This window comes from Podospora bellae-mahoneyi, chromosome 7 (genome assembly GCF_035222275.1).
Source record: "Podospora bellae-mahoneyi strain CBS 112042 chromosome 7, whole genome shotgun sequence".
Taxonomy (NCBI): domain Eukaryota; kingdom Fungi; phylum Ascomycota; class Sordariomycetes; order Sordariales; family Podosporaceae; genus Podospora; species Podospora bellae-mahoneyi.
The window spans coordinates 2,286,535-2,303,105 of NC_085886.1; the positions used below are offsets into that span (position 1 = coordinate 2,286,535).

The following is a 16,571-nucleotide window of genomic DNA, read 5'->3' on the forward strand; positions in this document are numbered from 1 at the left end:
GCTGGCGTGGCTCATATTGTCGGTACGGAGTAATGTTCTGGGGGAATTGGTTGCATAGTGGTTGAGGAACGGGTCGATGATTAGTGACGATGGGGTTGGTGATCTCAAAGGTCATGATGCTTTTTTGGTGAGAGCTGTTTCCCTGATGGCGCGCTTTATTTTGTTTGCGAGATGATGCTGATCTTCACAGGCGGTGGTAGTAGTCAGGTGTGAGTAGGTCTCCAAGGGGTTCTCTGAGAGCCGTGGGGTGTGGGATTGGGGTACGTCTGGTGCGATGCAGGATTCAGGGTCGTTGAGTTCGGGACGAGGGCGCAAAGTGGAATTTCGGGCTTTGTTGAAATACCCTTCGGAGGAGTTCACATGGGGAAAGTTCTCGTTGGTCGTGTCAATGACATGCGGGTGGTGGGTGTGCTGGAGTTGATTCCATGGTAAAGTTGATCCCTCGATGTTGCTGACCAAATACTGTCTGATATGACTGACCTGGCGGGTTAGAGCAAGGAACGGTAGGGGGCGTGATGGAAAGATATATCGTTTCAGCGCGCGTCCTTTCTCACACCAAACGGGTACGTTCATCGCAAACGCCTTCTGATCCCCGCGCGGAGCTTCCTCTAACATTTTGCAACCAGTCATGTAGGACCATACATCCATTTCTAAATTTGCGACTCCCTACCGTTATTTACCAATACCTCGATGCCCGCCTTTGCGTGTACCAAAGGAGTCAAAAGAGCGTTCGTGGGCCAGCTACATCGACAGCCGTTCCGTCGACAACCAGCTTTGCAAGTGTGAACCAACAACGATTTCAGCAACCAACCCCTAGTGCTCTGCCCAAGACTTCCTGCTAGGACAATCAGCTTTCTGCCAAACTTATCCCCTGGCCCGGCGACATGAAACGGTGCGGACCGCCAACGAAAAGGTCAACGATTTCCGCGTGAGTGGAGCTGCCTCGCCCTGCGTATATGAGCGTCGACAAGAAGCCCAGAGGGCAGAAAGAGCACAGGAGCAGTCATCAGCAGTCATCAACCAAGAGATTTGTGTGGAGGACGGCAGGCCTTCGCAACCATGACCGCTGCCCATTCGACACAACATGCGCTCCGGGAAGTTCAGCGTCCAGTCTCTCATCACGCCGAATAGTCATTTCCATCACCCAGAACTACATACAACTTCAGACGATGGCACTGTCAAACCAGTCAACAAGGACATTTAGTTCCGGCATACAACACGCGCGTCCAACAGTCCGAACAATCACCATCCTCACCCACCAGTCCACCGTACAGATCATAAATCACGACCGCGGTGTCGACCGACTAAATTCTCATGGCTTATGCCATCCAGCTCATACAGTATAATGGCCTGGGCCCTCATCAGGGTGACCAGGCCTCCACCTGACCAGTATCAACATCACGAACAAACCACCTGAACCCTGTCTCTCGGGTTCGCCACTGGTGCCGAAACTCTCACTATTCTCATCACCACTGCCTCCGATAATGATGCCTTGTTCGTTCTTTTGACCATCACAGATGCCCGACTCAAGCTGCGGTTCAATCACCATCGCAGCGGTCGCAATGACAAAAGGCCCCACGACCAATTGATCATCACGGCAATTACTCAACTTCACCATGGGCCACCTAGCCCGACTGAGGCAATCTCTGGAGGGCTGAGAATGATGGCCGAGGTCCTGTCCAAGCAACCTGGAAGACTGGAAGTTGGATGAAGGAATATCCTAGTTTCTGTATTAACGAACATGTTACTTTAGGTATCAAGATCTGATATAGCTTCCTGTAATTTTCTAGACTAAGGACTCTGTATAGCCTGACGAGATTGGTTGAAGAAGATGGACTCTCAAGCCAGATCAGACAACACTTGTTTTAAGAAGAACCTCCGTCTTGCCTTGAATCGAGATGAAATGATTCACCGCGCTATTTTCCAGACTCACACTCCAAAACTGTGGGTTGTCTGGAGATGGAATGTCGAACAGCGGAAGGTGCGCCTAATGTCCATCCAATCCGTACTGCCTGCCATGTTCCTGACCTGAAAAATAGAAAAAGGTGGCAAGGCAGGCACGATGTAGCTCGAGAAGGAATAGGGCAGGGACTGCCTTCCCTACGTAAACGAACGAGACCCAGGCTGGATACTTCCTGTCTCGCTGATGTGTGCCCGCACAATGTTCTGTTTCTCCTCAGGCATCATCAACCGCCAACGTGCGACGCCCACCACTCTGCAATGCAGCATCGATGTATTGCGCGCATAAGTATATTTACTAACTGGCATATCATAGACACTCTGCTATCCACACACGCCGCCTCCCCAAACACACCAGTAAGTCCATATCTTGCCACTTTTCCCACATGTACATCGGCACCACAAACTCGCCCTCACTTTCCATATACACAAGAAATATCAAAGGTCTAGTATCCACATGACACCCGTGTCGAGATTCGAGAGAGCCTGACCGTGCTTGTGGTTGTGGAAAGACGTTCCAGTGGTCTACGGTTGTTGGTCAATTGGTGGACGGAGTGCCTACCTATCTATCATATGTGGCAGATTCGAAACTATGAACATGAGAAGCTCTAACATTGCAACTAAACTAGTCTCTGTGAACGCCAAATTTGCGGTCCGTCTCGCTCGCCGGCGCCTCGCCCGAGACAGCGTCGGCCTTTGCCGCGAGCTTGCTCGCGGATGCAAGCGCTGGCAAGCGCAAAAATATATGTACCTCTTCGTGTCCTCGCGCCGGATTCTCGAGTCTCCCATGCCATGTTGTGGTCCAAGGCCAGGAAGTCATTGTTTTAGCTAGACTATCCACATTTTTGGCAATACAAATGTGTTCGGTCAAGGTGCTTCTACTCTGAGATTGGTAGTGATGACGAGATCCCAAAACGTTCACTGTTGACCTTATTCAAATGCTGTTGTGATATCACTCACTTCCCTTCTATAGGTCTTCACTGGATTCCTTCGTTTCCTTTGCCCGATTCCCCTTCCTTTCCTTTACCAGATTCCAAGTACTTATTCCCATCGACGACCTTCCCATCGCTATATCAAACGCTAACAACGTTATACTAGACGCAACGCAACCAATCTGTGGACAACCCCTGTAACCAGAACAAGACCGCCGCCGCCGCAAGGGCATCGTATCATCTGGTTCAATGTTATTTGACCTTACTAACACATTTTAAAAAACTCCCGCGAATGGCGTACGTTAGATCCCTATGATGTGTACTCGTTCCTATGTTGGACTCGAACATTGCCATTGCTAACAAGATACGACGTATGCCAGAATGAGAAAGAGACGGAGAAGGAGAAGGAGGGGGAGAAGGAGGCGGCTGAGGCTGCGGCCGGCGCTGCCGGTGTCGATATTGTAAGTGCATTTATGAGTTCCGTGATAATTGCAATAACTAACTTACAAGATGTAAGCAGATGGACGAGACTTGATTCTTTTTTTTTTCTTTTGGTATTAATAATTCTTTTTTGTAGCTCTTTAATTACCTTCGCAACATGATGAGCTCGCAAATTCATTCAAAGTCTTGATCTGTGTTAATGTGAACAGTCTTCGGTTTCTTGGGGCGCTAGAAGGAATGTGGGGTTTCAACGACATCATCGCCTTCCACAACAGAGACCTTCGAGAAAGCTGAACCCCCACAGAGCATGCTCCTCCAAAACAGGGATCATGACCACACCCGGCATCTCTATCCAGATATTCTCTCCTCTCACGAGGTCCCTCTGCCAAGGACACGTGCAGTTGGGGTACATTCTATCGTGGCAGGCTCTTTGAACGACTCGCCAATGGGACCTCTCCCAAATCCCCGTTTGCGGGTTGTAGCGCGTCTAAGGGTGACCCTGTGCCTTGGAATCGACATGAACGGTTCCTGGGCTTCGTGGGCCCCCCCCCGTCTGTTGCCACATCCCACTACTCCCTGGTAACCGTATTGAGTACCCACGGCATCATGAAGTTGGTTCTCATTGCAGCCCTGTCAGACTGTCAGACGGTGCGCAACGTCCGCTTTGAAAAAAGGTTTAAAAGGCGGAGGGAGGCGGCGACTCGGGGTTCCGGATGTAGAATTGAATCTTTATGAACCTTTGACCATTCGCTATTGAGTGGAATTTTTGATCTTTTCTTTGATACATTTCAACTATCCACCCGGCTGTTCAAGTAAATAATCGTCATCATGTCGAACAAACCCATCTTCGTGGCCACCCACCCCAGGGCCTGTTCAACGGCCTTTGAGCGCGTCTTCATGACCAGACATGATATCCTTCACTGTGTCCACGAGCCATTCGGTGATGCCTTCTACTACGGTCCTGAGCGTTTGAGCGAACGTTTCGAAGATGATGAAGAGGGCCGCAAGAAGAGCGGTTTCTCCCAGATCACTTACAAGGATGTTGTCGACCAAATATTCGACCCTGCCGCCAGTGAGGTTTGATACTACCCCTTATTTCCCCCAATCCACCACTTACTGACAACATCTCAATACAGGGCAAACGCATCTTCATAAAAGACATCACCCACTACCTCCTCCCCCCACACCAAAAACCAGTCAGCATTCCTCCATCCCTCTCCTCCTTTGCCTCTCCAGCAGACTCCAACAACCCAACCGTCCTCCCCATCTCCCTCCTTCGCGAATTCCACTTCACCTTCCTCATCCGCCACCCCCGCCGCGCAATTCCCTCTTATTACCGGTGCACAATCCCACCTCTGTCATCCAAAACTGGTTTCCACAATTTCATGCCCTCGGAAGCCGGCTATGACGAGCTCCGTCGCCTCTTCGACTACCTTCTCGCTGAAGGCCTTCTCCTACCCCCATCCGACAAAGCCAACGGCCACAAGCACGACGAAGATGCCGTGAAAATCACAGTCATTGACGCCGACGACCTCCTCGACCACCCCGCAGAAATCATCCAGCGGTACTGCGAGGACGTGGGGATCGATTATGACCCTAAAATGCTCAAATGGGACGACGACGAGCAGCACAAGCGAGCCAAGGAGGCGTTCGAGAAGTGGAACGGCTTTCACGACGATGCCATTGGGAGCACAGAGTTGAAGCCGAGGGTGAACGGGCCGGTGAGTTTTTCTAGGAACATAAAAAGGGGATGTGATGGGGATGATTGCTGACCTCGAGAATGTTAACGCATGCAGAAGATCCTAACCGAAGAGGAAGAAAACGCCCAATGGAAAGAGAAGTACGGCGAGGAAGGGCAAAGGCTGATCAGGGAGACGGTCGACGCCAACGTGGCCGATTACGAGTACCTCAAACAGTTCGCCGTCAAGGTTTAGACAATGGATAGACACCACAAGTTGAATAATATACATTTTTTTATCCTCCTCCCCATTTTAACACGCAAATGCCCATCCCGTCTAAAAATACACGATTGTTCATACCCCCTTCTTAGCTTTAAAGACCCTCCTTAGCCCACTTGGGCGCCTTGCCCGTGAACGGCTTCGGTGCTCTTGGTCTACTCTTCCACCCAGTCTCGCCCTCAGGCGTAGGCAAAAACGGCTGCATCTTCTTCGCCTTCTTCGCCGCACGCTGCTCCTTCAACTTCGCCTTCTCCTCCCTCTTCGCCAGCTTCTTCTCCGCCAACACCGCGTGAAGGTCCACCAGCCTCTCCTGGTTGGCGATCATCTTTTCCAAGTCCTCGTTTGTCCAATCATCCTCCGGCAAGCCAAGAACATGCTCGACGTTGTCTGGCCAGCTCTCGGCAAAGTGGTGATCGAGCTCGTTGGCCCAGAACACGCGGACTTTGTGAAGTACCGGGACCGGTTCCTCCAGTGGTTGTAGCTCCTGGATCTGCTTCTTAACCTCCTCGATCTGCTTCTTCACCTTTGCGATATTTTTAGTTTCTTTCACCTCCATATCCTCCCCCCCCGCCCTCCCCTCCCCTCCCCCCCCCTCCCCCTCCTCCTCTGTAACATCCTTCACCTTCCTTTGCACCTCTCTCTGCGTATCCTCCAACTTCATCTTGTTCTCCTCCAACTCCTCCAACTCCTTCTCCAACTCTTTTCTTTTTTTCATATCATCACTAATCTTCTCCCTCCACTCCCTAATCTCCTCAAAATTCCTTGCAACCTTGTTCCCCTTCCCCCCCACCCCCGAGCACAAACGCCATATCCGCCACAGTATTCCCCTTCTGATCATTCAACTCCCTCCCCCTCTCCTTCTTGGTCAAGTTCAACAACCTCTTCGCCTCCTCCCCCCCATCATCCCACTCCAGCTCGTGCCTCTTCTTCAGCTCCACCAGCTTCTGATAAACCGACAGGCCCGCCTGCCCCTCCCCCTCAGGGAACTGAATCGTAGCCATAGGCCTCCAATAATCCTTGCGGATCTTGATCAGAGTGTTCTTTTTGCCCGTGAACTGGACCTGTCTCAAGGATTTATTCGCCTACTCCAAGTTAGCATTCCACCCCTTCCTTTGCACCCACCCCTCCGGAGAAACTCACCCTCAGCTCCCTCGACGTGCTCCAGAGCACATGATTCGCCTGGATGTGATTCCACAAATACAACCTCTCCCCCAGCACCTTCGCCTCCTTCATCTTCCTCTCCATCTCCCTCTCCCTCTCCGCAATCGCGTCCGCCTTCTTCTTCGCATTCATCTGCAGGTGAATAGCGCTCTTTGTCGTCTTTGTCCTCACCACCAGCCCCAACCCCGGACCCAGTCGCCTCGGCGCCACCACCGCCGTGGTTGGCCGTCTGGCAATCATAACACTCGCCAGACCGACTGGCCGGGTGACCATGGCAGCCAGTAATGGCCGGGACGCCGCCGCTGTGCGAAGGGAGTTCATACCTACCCTTCTTCCTTTCCCTTTCCTCAGCCAAATATAGTAACCCCTCCTCGTAAGAGTGGTTCGGGTGGTTTGCCGCAAGCCTTCCCCGTGTGTGTGTGTGTGTTCGTTGACTCCGGACACAGGAAAGAAAAAATAGCGATCGATCGCGCGGCGAAGAAGGAAAGGCGAGTTCGTCGGCTCGAAAGAAAAAGGTGGTGGTTCGTCTCGTCGTTGCAGCAAGCCGGCCGCGGGAACACACACGAGCTCCAGAACTTTTTTGGAGGTCTTCAACTGGCGCTCCAACTGGCTGGAATTGTGGGGTTTGCCAAGATATTACTTCCTTCTAACCCTAACCCTGATATGTTGCCCCCCTTTTTTGTCTATCACTGTTGAACATGCACAAGTACAAAAAGCGTTCCTCATTATACGTAACCACTAGTTCATTCACAGGCTATGGATAAGGAATCAACAAATAGGTATACCCCTAGGTAAGCAGAGAGTTTCACAACCACACTCCATCAAGTATTATACAATCTCATCCCCCCCCGCCACCCTTGATCACAATTACCATCCCCCCGCTCAAGGACCTCAAAGCACCAAACAAAAACTCATAATTCCCATTTTGTTTTGCCATGAAAGTGATAATCTCATCATCAAGAAACTCCTATGAACCAACAAAATAAAACTCCCTGCTCAACGCGTAAGACCCCCCCTTGATCTACCCACCAGTGTCCACCACCCAACCCCAAACCCCATCAATACCGCTACCGTGCCCGCAGTCATCAACCTAGGAGATAACTGAATGAGTCAACGCAAAAGGCAAACAACGGTGCTGAAGAAAAAAGAAGAAAAACACCACGAAAAAACAGGCCGGGAATCGTCCAGTTCACAAGTGTTGCCGGGGTAGTAGCGAAAATAACAAATGCCTTACGTCGTGTTTCGTTTTTTGCCGCCACATAATCTGCTGATGAAGCCTCCGATGATGTCCACAAAGAGCAGCCGGAAAAAGGCCTGGATCCAGCTCACCCCATTGTGCTCAACGCCCGTCGTTCGGTTCGATACTGGACTTGTAACCCTAGGAATCTCTTGTTCAACTTCGGGTGCTGGAGCGGCTCTCTTCTTGAGGCTGTTGGTGTTGTTGGCCGACTCAAGGGCCGTGGTATGCGATGATTCGGCAATCTCATCGTCGGTGGCTCTCTCTCCGACAGCCACAGGTGCAGGAGCAGCGGACCTATCGTCAGGGACCTGTGCTTCGGCTTCGTCGGCTACCTTGGAAGTGTTAGAATAATCCTCAAGCGAAAGGCCGTTGGCTTTCATAGGTGCAGCGTCGCCAGAGGCCTCGAGCGGCGGTGTGTCCCTGAACAGAATATCGCTGGCGGTCTTAGGGGCTTCGGCGGTCCTAGGGCTGATGCTATCCTTCAGGGAAACACCTTCGTCATCTTCTTCCGATCGGGGCTTCAAAGAGCTGGGCCTGGACTTCATTTCTGGGTTAGAAAATACAATAGGTGATGGGGTAGTTCCGTTTTCCTCGCTGGCGGGCTCTTCGGCTTCCGAAATGACTTGAAGGGAGGGCGACACCGGGACGGAGGACGCAGAGCCATGGGAGGGCCTAGGTACCTCAAGATGCTGTGAGCCTCGATGGGAAGTGGGGATTGACGAATCGCCAAGGATGTAGTCGGTGATATCTTGCGTTCCTTCCAGGGGAGAGTTGATGACAGGGGAAGGGGGGACGCCTTCAAAGGACGCCTGATCCTCGTTGAGACTCGTCTCCAGTTTACGTACTGTATCGATAATTTCCTCTCGGTTGGACGGGAAACGTTCCAGTGTGGGATCATTCAAGTCGATCTGATCAGGGTCAATGTCCTCCATTGGTGACCTGTCGTCGCTGTTTTCACGTCGCTCGACAGCATCACCGGGCGTAGGGGGGCTGGGACACTCGTGAGGGAACAGCGGCGACTTGAGGGCAGGAAGCTCATCGCCTTGGCTGGCGCTTGGGGGGCCAAGGAGGTTGTCGTTGTCGTCGTCGTCGATATGGGGCTCCGAGATGAGGATGGCCTGTTGGTGTCAGTACTGTGTGCATACGTATCAACTAGGATGTGGAAGATCGTACATCAACCCGGTCCAAAACTTCCGCGGTATCCGCAACTTCTGCAGCGGTTTCCGCGGTTTTGGACATGGGAGTAGGTGCCCTCTCGAGCAAGCCGTCTCTTGGATCCTTTGCCGGGACTTCTTCGTGCAGAAGCGCGGCAGAATCAGCAACCTCGGCGGCAGTATTCACAAAGTCTGGAGTGCCAGCACCAGACTGTGTTCGGATCTCTCGAGCCTTGATGGCTTCCAGTATGCTACCATTGGGCAACACAATGTTGGTAGTCGTGGAGTCCTTGACGCGAATCTTTGGGACGTCGCTCTCTTCAGACACCTCGGTCGATTCCTTGGGGTCTTCAGGCTTTTCTGTTACCGCGGTCGGTTCCTTGGATGCTTCAGGCTGTTCAGATGTCTCAGTTGCTTCATTTGGAGCCTGAGGAACCACCTCTGGCTGCTTTGGAGCTTCAACCTCCTTGGGCACACGAGTCTCCTCGACTGTCTCAGTAGGCTGCTTGGGAGCTTCATCCTCCTTGGCGGCCTCGACTGGCTGTTTGGGGGCTTGAGTCTCCTCAATTGACTGCATTGGAGCTTCAGCCTCCTTGGGTTCCTCCACCGGCTTCTTCGGGGTTGGGGTCTCTTCGACCACCTCAGTTGGCTTCAAAGGTTCGGTCTCATCAGGTACCTTGACTGACTCCTGCGGGGCCTGGGTCTCTTCAACCACCTCAATTGGTTTGGAAGCCTCGGCCTCTTCAGGTTCTTCGGCTGACTCCTTTTGACCTTGAGACTTTTCGGGAAGCCCGGCTGGTTCATCGGAAGACTTTTCTTCGCCCACCACAGCCGGCTTCTTATCCTCGATCGAATCAGGTTTCGATCTGTCTACGTTAGTATGAGTGATGAATGGTATTTTGTGTGCCCTTACTCTTTTGGTGGTTGAATCTCCAGCTCGTGATTGGTGTTGCCAGAAGAATCAGTCACGGTTGGCTGACCCGGTGCCAGATCCCACCAATCACCGTTTCCAATGCGGAATTTGTATTGGTGCTTGGATCCAATCTCACCAAGAACTTCTTTCGAAAAGACATGCTCGCCATTCTGATCGGTGGTGTAGGACATCTCCTCGGGAGCCCATGGTGGGTTCGAGAAGGTGCCGGCCACATAGATGGGCGGCTGCGTGCCGGGCTTATCGTATGTAACGACGACGGGAACCTTGTCCGACGGCATGGCGGGCGGGCGGTTGACGGGTGGATGTAATGGGTAGCCGGCAGGGAATTCGGATCAGGGACGAGATGACGGCGTCATCGAAGTACCACGGGTGATGAGGTGGTTCTGGGGATGCTGATGCTGGTTGATGATACCGAGCAGAAGAAGAGTAAACTGCTGGTGGTTGAGTTGACAACAGGTAAAGGAGAGAAAAGGTAGGTAAATGGGGTAAAAGAGGTAAGTAAAGGTAAGGTAGCGAGGTCGAGAATACGCCGCACCCAATTGTTTCAGGGCGAGTTCCCCTTCCAAGTTCCCATCACGCCACTGGCTCTGCGAGGGGTGTGGGACTTAATCAAGGCCGGCAGGAATCGCGCGGGGCAGAGTTGCACGGCAGAAGAGGCTAGAAGGAGCAATGCACCAAGCTACTGTCTTCACCGTCACTCTGAAAGATAAGGAAAGGGAGGGGGGGATGGAAGACCTACAACGATAGCGATGATAGCTCTGTCCCATCCACCGCAGGAAATCAAAGCGGTCTGAAGACTGAACACGGGCAGGCAATTCCAAAAAAATGTCGAGTCTCAAAATTTTATTTCGGCCTCACCGAACTCGGGGGGCTGGACAAAGAAATGGACTCATAGTGCCGGCAAACACCAGCAGCTGAATTCCAAGCTGGGGTGGTTTCTCCTCCTCAAGCTCCTCCAAGCTGCTGCACGTCGACCCAAACGGCCAGGATATCCCAGCCTGAGCGGGCATGTTTTTGGGCGGGCACAAAGTAATGATAACGATATGAGGTACAGCAGTGGTCAGCAAGCTCCTCCAGCTGTTACTGAAATGCCCGTTAACTGGTGCTTGAACGGCCCATTAGCTCTGGAGCTAGCAGCTAGCGTCGATCCCCCGCCCGGTCCGCCAAGAACCGACAAGGCCTTTCAGTGCGTCATCGACAGCGGTGACAGGCCGGGCGCTGCTTGGCGGTAACCTTGGGCAAAAACCTCGACAAAATAATTACTGCCATCTCCCACCGCCTTATTTTCAGGTTCAACTGCAGGGTTCCATCTCTGCATCCCCTCACGACGACTCTTCTCCAAAGCTCCAGTTATATTAACAAATCCCATTTTTGACGTCGTCTTGGTTGTGGTCCTCGCTATCTTCTTGCATTAGTTCAGGCATTCATCAGGAGACTGGCCAGGTAGATATTTTGAAGACTGCTCTTCACCTGCTCTCTCATCTTTTTTCACTGCGAAACATTGTCGCAAAAACCACGCGAGATCTTGGACGGGACTCTTGGCATCAAATACATCAAATACCCCCTGTACCCTGGTTGACAACCGCTTCCCGACTGCTGTCTTGTCTCGGAAATATTCCAGAAATCAATTTTGGAGGAAGTGAATACACTTTGCATATCGACGCCCCCGACCCTCTTTTTTCCTGTATCTCTCGGCAGGCTAGGCATCTTAAGAGCGCAAAAAAAAAGAAGGACCTGATTAGGCACCGTTAGGCTTCCAGCAACTCAACGTCCCCCATCGCCGTTGTCACCGCCCGCTCCAACACACCTCGCATCCGAAGCAGACCACGTCAAACCCACCACTTGCAACGTTCCGACAATGGCGGCACTACCCCCCGATACGATCCAGGTGAAGCGCAAACGTGGCATCGATGATGCCCCTGTCGACTTTCTCCGTGTGTGCCTCTAAACCTCGTCTATCCATGCGACCACGCTGTACTGACCAACTGTGTATCGCAGGGGTCGATAGGAGCAAGCGGTATCGCATCATCTCTGAGGAGGTCGGCTGGGTCTATCAGCGCAAGCAGGTTGCGTCCGAGCAGGAAAAGAAGCCAAAGCATGACGCCAGCCTTGGAGTTCCTACCATTGTGCCTACCCAGGAAGGCGATGAGAAGCGACTAAATCGCCCCAAGAAAAACCTCAGGGCCCCGAGCACCAATGCCTCCACGACGCTTGAGCCCGTGCCTGCGTTGGCGCCCGCAACAGTGCTGGCGCCGGAGGCATCCGATTCGAGCGACCAGACAGTTAACTTGCGTAAATTCCACTTGTCGAGGCCCAACTCGTCACAACCATCTGCTGGCGTGACAAAGAAACGCGGTGCCACTGCCGTCTTCGTTGAGAGAGGCCCAAAGAGACAAAAATCCGCAATCCTGACCCCCCAGGTTGTGAAGGAGATTCTCGACCAACCCAACACAACACAATCCTCAACCAGTTCTTCGCCTGCCAAGGATTTACCTTCATCCTCACAGGAAGCGGAGAAGAAGCCCGTTGTCTACAAGCGACCAGGAACCAAATCTAGGAACAAGACACCAGCATCCGAATCAGGAACAACCGCGAAGCCCTCTGTACCCCCCTCCATGCACAATCGAAGAGCCGACATGGACGAGCTCTCCAGGGTTATGGATACCTGGACACTGGGTGAAATCAGCAAGAATCTAGACCGGGTGGAGCAACTCAATGCCAAATCGAAGTCCAGCCCAGCCAAGTCCCGGTTCCAACCAAAGGCACCCAAGCTCCGCTATCATGAGCGGCATCCGACAGAGAACGTGGCCCAACAGCAACGCGCTAAGGACCAAGCGGCCCCGGCTGCAGCTGCATCAACCTCTGCTATGGACATCGACATGATTGACACCTCGGACGACGATGATTATGTGATTGAGACGTACGAGCGTGTCCCCGCTGAGCGGCTGCGGGACCAGGCGGTACCAGCCCACCGTATCGGGTTGCTTGTTTTTGACCATGAGCCCGATGTCGCCGACTTCTTTTACGGCAATGATGATGAAACCGATGATGAGTTCCCTGAAGATGAGGATGACGAGAACGGTGAGCAGCTTGAAGCCCTCAGCAAAATGTACCGCAAACGCTAACAGCTCTGCAGCGGAGAACTACTATGCCCATGAATATCCCGACGAGGAGCTCGAGTGGAGCGATGAGTTTGATCACAACGCTTATCACTATGCAGCCCAGAATTTCTCAGAGAACGAGGAGTGGGACAACCGTGACTTTGCGGATGAAGCCTGGGATGCCGGCGACACAGTCAAGAACTTTTGAAGGGCAACAAGCAGCGTTGATCTTATGAGTGGTGGTCTCCAGAGTTCGATGGGGAAAGCATTTTATACCAGTTATACAGGAAATGATACCCTGGGCATGTCCCGCGTTTAGTGTAGTTATTTACATGTTTTCTATGTCCACTAGTCTTTGTTGTGTTGTGTAGTTGGTCAGGGCAGTGTGGTAAGAGGACTTGCGAGGCATCTGTTTGAGATTAGTTAGCTAGAAGGGAGATTCCCAGAGAAAGTCTCCAGCAAATACTACGGGTGCATGGTCTAGTGGTATGATTTTCGCTTCGCACCCCTTCAAAAGGCGCGATTACATTGTGAACGGTCCCCGGTTCAATCCCGGGTGCATCCAAATTTCTTTTGCCCAACTTTAGTGTCAAGTTGACACTATTTTGGCTTTGTCTTTTTGGGACTTTGGTTTCGTTCTGGTCACTAACCCACCGGCCTCCAACAGAAAACAATAGCACTTTGTGTGTTAATCCGCCGAGTCCGTTCTTTTAGGACGTGAGACATACAACTTCCAATTTCTCGGGCCCGTCGGAGAAGTCTTCAGCACTTGGCCACTCTCATGCTTTTTTGGCGGTTCAAATACTAGTTCATGAGCCTCAAGCAACCTCACCTGTTTATTCCGTCGAAACCTGAGGTTTCCATCGCATAACAATGGCCTTCGTTCCTGCCAAAATAACACATCTCGTCAGGCTGCGTCATAGATATATCATGGGAAGGTACAAGGCTCTGTGTGGTGGAAGGGACATCCGGTAACCGCAAGTCTTCGGCGCCGTCCACCGGAGCAGCTATCATTATGGTACATAAATCACTTCCACATCATGAGTTTTCCGCACGTCTTTCGGGAGAAATCGTCTGTTACATCCTCGGGTCAGCCCAGAGTGACCCCGCTACCACCTCGTCTCAACGGTAGTGTCGATTGACCATAAGCCCAGAATCCTCAAGTGGCGTTCCTCCGGCACAGAGGCGTGTAGCTACACTGACTTATTATCGTGTTCCTCACCGCGGAGATAAAAGCAGTCCGGGACCCAGCCCTGACGGACAGGTATGTGGCTTCACAGTTCCCTGGACCCCTATAACACTAAGACCTTTTTTCCCAGCCTTCGTGTTGTCTCTGCCCGTTCGATAATATTTCGACTTTAAACTTTGGCGTGCCCGAGTCGGGATAGCCGGACCACACAGGGCAGCTGGTACTCTCTTAAGCTTGGTGTTGCCCCGGTCTCTTGGTAGCCTGGACTGGTCATGTCGATCGATTTCTGCTTTTTGAGGTCTCTCACAAAGATCGACAACGGTGTTTTCCCATCCTAAACTTGAACGACGACCACGCCGACAACGCCGCCGCGATGAAGCTGTCCCGTGTTGGGGCCAGGCTGTTAGCTGTTGCCACGACGTTCGTCCCGGTGGTGGTGTTGGCTTGCGACGGTTGCTTCGGTCCCATTGAGGAGCATGCTTCGAAGCATGTGCGTGTCGTGAAACGCATGCAACCTGGGGCGCTGGATGCGAGCTATGGTCCTACAAGGCCGTTGCAATGGGGGCAGTTGAATGTGTTGCATACAGTCAGTTGAGCTTCCCCTTCTATTTTCGCCGATACATGACACTTCTTACCGCAGTTACAACAAAGGATACTGTATGGGTCTCTGCTCACACGTCAAAACCAGTCCGATACTCACGGATGGCTATCCGGCCACATCAAGGAGGCGAATTATGGCGCAGACTGGGGTGACTATGTCTCGTTTGTGGCAAGCATGAAAAGGACGGCCGAAGACCTCAAGGTGGACCTACTTCTTGTAGACTCTGGAGATCTTCATGATGGCACTGGCTTGAGTGACTCTACTACACCAAATGGAGAGATATCGAATGAGATCTTTGTCCAGCAGACCGGATATGATTTGCTGACTCTTGGTGCGTTCTTCATTTCCATTCATTCCCAAATTTTCTCATCAGTTCATGCTTACATCTGTGACTGAAGGTAACCATGAGTTGTATGCCTCCGAAGTGGCCTACCAGACATTCAACAATTTTAGCAGGGCCTGGGGTGACAAGTACTTGACTTCCAATGTAGAAATCATGAACCCTGACACTCAGGAGTGGGAGCACATTGGAAAGACGCACAAGTACTTTACTACAAAACATGGTATGTCGCTTCCCCAATTTTCGGCTGGATAAGCGTAACTGATAGTCTTTCTCAGGCCTTCGCATCATGGCTTTCGGTGTTCTCTTTGACTTCACTGGTACGTGTCAGCCTTCACATCCGGAACGAGCATATCTAACCTGAGCAGCCAATACAAATGCCTCACGGATCACCAAGGCGGCGGATATGATCAAGCAGGACTGGTTCCAGCAAGCGGTTCATCATCCCAAACCTATTGATGTCTTCGTTGTTCTTGGCCACAACTCAGCACGTCCTGGACGCCAGGCCAGTACCTTGAAGACTGTCTACTCTGCCATTCGGGAGGCCCATCCTGACACTCCGATTCAGATATTTGGTACGTATTGTCTGTTCGCATAGAGTGAGAGAAACCAACGTATCACAGGTGGGCATAGTCACATGCGGGACTTTGTTGTCTATGACCAAAGCTCTACCGCTTTTGAATCTGGTCGATACTGCGAATCTCTTGGTTGGTTTTCCATGTCGGGCTTCAACTCTTCCAACAGCGGTTTTACTGGCCCTCTCAACCCCAAAGGCGTCCCCAACCCCAACCGAACGGCCGTTGTCGCCAACCCAGTGAACCCTACCCCCATCGACAAGAGGAGTAAGCAAAAAACCTCTCCCTTCCTCTACTCCCGTCGGTATCTCGACTGGAACCGTCTTACCTTTGACTATCACGCCCCCGGCTCGCAGTTCCTCCACAACGACATTCTCTCCCGCCCCAACTTCATCTCCTCCCCCTCTAGCTCATCTAACAGCTCATCCCAGCTGAAACAACTCGGTGCTCAAATCTCGTCTAGTATCACATCCTACCGCCATCAATTGGGCTTGGGAAAGGTATATGGGTGCACGCCACAGACGTTTTGGGTGACCGGGGCGCCGTTCATGGCGCCGAACTCGATGTACACCTTTTTGGCGGACGCAATGGCCCATCAGATTCTGAACCCAAAGAGGGCAAAGGTTCCGAGGGTTCATATCAGCAATACGGGAATGGCGAGATTTGACTTGCACAAGGGACCGTTCACGATGGATGATAGTTATATCACTTCGCCGTTTCCCAGCTTGGTGGTGTATATTCCCGAGGTGCCGTGGGAAATGGCGAGGGGGGTGCTGGAGCGGATGAATAAGAAGGGCGCGGGGCAGGGAAGGAGGGTTGAGTATAATACCACGTCTGTCGGTGACCCCAAGGGAAAGAGAGAATTTGGGGTCTGGCAAGGAGAGGAGTGTGTCAACCCACCGATAGAACAGTTTGGAGCTATGGGGAAGAGAATGGTCTTGGGGAAGAGGGTAGAAATTATGGGGGGTGCCGGTGGGTAATAGTGG

General features: G+C 52.1%; 7 protein-coding genes and 1 non-coding gene across 8 annotated transcripts; 5 read left to right on the forward strand and 3 right to left on the reverse strand.

Moving 5' to 3' along the window:
* Positions 1–2,557: 2,557 nt before the first annotated feature.
* QC761_708588 (uncharacterized protein) lies at positions 2,558–2,791 on the forward strand (the record flags this gene model as incomplete). The annotated part of the gene is made up of 1 exon (XM_062882409.1): positions 2,558–2,791. One exon carries the CDS (start codon positions 2,558–2,560, stop codon positions 2,789–2,791), a length of 234 nt encoding a protein of 77 aa, XP_062728447.1.
* A 732-nt stretch (positions 2,792–3,523) lies between these two features.
* On the forward strand, positions 3,524–5,879 carry QC761_708590 (uncharacterized protein). Its single transcript, XM_062882410.1, has 3 exons — positions 3,524–4,409; positions 4,469–5,053; positions 5,129–5,879. The coding sequence occupies exons 1-3, from the start codon at positions 4,161–4,163 to the stop codon at positions 5,264–5,266; spliced, it is 972 nt and encodes a 323-aa protein (XP_062728448.1). The 5' UTR covers positions 3,524–4,160; the 3' UTR covers positions 5,267–5,879.
* QC761_708595 (uncharacterized protein) lies at positions 5,385–7,101 on the reverse strand (the record flags this gene model as incomplete). Its single annotated transcript, XM_062882411.1, has 3 exons — positions 6,431–7,101; positions 6,095–6,372; positions 5,385–6,051 (listed from the first exon to the last, which is right to left on the reverse strand). The coding sequence occupies exons 1-3, from the start codon at positions 6,770–6,772 to the stop codon at positions 5,385–5,387; spliced, it is 1,287 nt and encodes a 428-aa protein (XP_062728449.1). The 5' UTR covers positions 6,773–7,101.
* A 76-nt stretch (positions 7,102–7,177) lies between these two features.
* On the reverse strand, positions 7,178–10,057 carry QC761_708600 (uncharacterized protein; the record flags this gene model as incomplete). The annotated part of the gene is made up of 3 exons (XM_062882412.1): positions 7,178–8,809; positions 8,865–9,711; positions 9,759–10,057. 3 exons carry the CDS (start codon positions 10,055–10,057, stop codon positions 7,682–7,684), a joined length of 2,274 nt encoding a protein of 757 aa, XP_062728450.1. The 3' UTR covers positions 7,178–7,681.
* Positions 10,058–10,111: 54 nt separating this feature from the next.
* Positions 10,112–10,789, reverse strand: QC761_0108600 (uncharacterized protein; the record flags this gene model as incomplete). Its single annotated transcript, XM_062873196.1, has 2 exons — positions 10,112–10,210; positions 10,688–10,789. The coding sequence occupies 2 exons, from the start codon at positions 10,787–10,789 to the stop codon at positions 10,112–10,114; spliced, it is 201 nt and encodes a 66-aa protein (XP_062728451.1).
* Positions 10,790–11,056: 267 nt separating this feature from the next.
* On the forward strand, positions 11,057–13,254 carry QC761_708610 (uncharacterized protein). The gene is made up of 3 exons (XM_062882413.1): positions 11,057–11,713; positions 11,778–12,860; positions 12,916–13,254. The coding sequence occupies exons 1-3, from the start codon at positions 11,638–11,640 to the stop codon at positions 13,086–13,088; spliced, it is 1,332 nt and encodes a 443-aa protein (XP_062728452.1). The 5' UTR covers positions 11,057–11,637; the 3' UTR covers positions 13,089–13,254.
* A 95-nt stretch (positions 13,255–13,349) lies between these two features.
* On the forward strand, positions 13,350–13,445 carry QC761_0108620. The gene has a single exon. It is a non-coding gene; the product is annotated as a tRNA-Ala (tRNA).
* A 476-nt stretch (positions 13,446–13,921) lies between these two features.
* On the forward strand, positions 13,922–16,565 carry QC761_0108630 (uncharacterized protein; the record flags this gene model as incomplete). Its single annotated transcript, XM_062873197.1, has 7 exons — positions 13,922–14,144; positions 14,200–14,655; positions 14,710–15,001; positions 15,069–15,233; positions 15,289–15,330; positions 15,379–15,585; positions 15,634–16,565. The coding sequence occupies exons 2-7, from the start codon at positions 14,443–14,445 to the stop codon at positions 16,563–16,565; spliced, it is 1,851 nt and encodes a 616-aa protein (XP_062728453.1). The 5' UTR covers positions 13,922–14,144; positions 14,200–14,442.
* Between the last annotated feature and the right edge of the window lie 6 nt (positions 16,566–16,571).

What these genes read in the sequence shown, in the direction of transcription:
- QC761_708610 (XM_062882413.1), top strand. Translation starts at nt 11,638, where the DNA reads ATGGCGGCACTACCCCCCGATACGATCCAGGTGAAGCGCAAACGTGGC. An exon ending in TGCCCCTGTCGACTTTCTCC is followed by an intron (nt 11,714 to 11,777) that starts GTGTGTGCCTCT and finishes TGTGTATCGCAG; the next exon opens with GGGTCGATAGGAGCAAGCGG. An exon ending in AGATGAGGATGACGAGAACG is followed by an intron (nt 12,861 to 12,915) that starts GTGAGCAGCTTG and finishes ACAGCTCTGCAG; the next exon opens with CGGAGAACTACTATGCCCAT.
- QC761_708590 (XM_062882410.1), top strand. Translation starts at nt 4,161, where the DNA reads ATGTCGAACAAACCCATCTTCGTGGCCACCCACCCCAGGGCCTGTTCA. An exon ending in TCGACCCTGCCGCCAGTGAG is followed by an intron (nt 4,410 to 4,468) that starts GTTTGATACTAC and finishes ATCTCAATACAG; the next exon opens with GGCAAACGCATCTTCATAAA. An exon ending in AGCCGAGGGTGAACGGGCCG is followed by an intron (nt 5,054 to 5,128) that starts GTGAGTTTTTCT and finishes TAACGCATGCAG; the next exon opens with AAGATCCTAACCGAAGAGGA.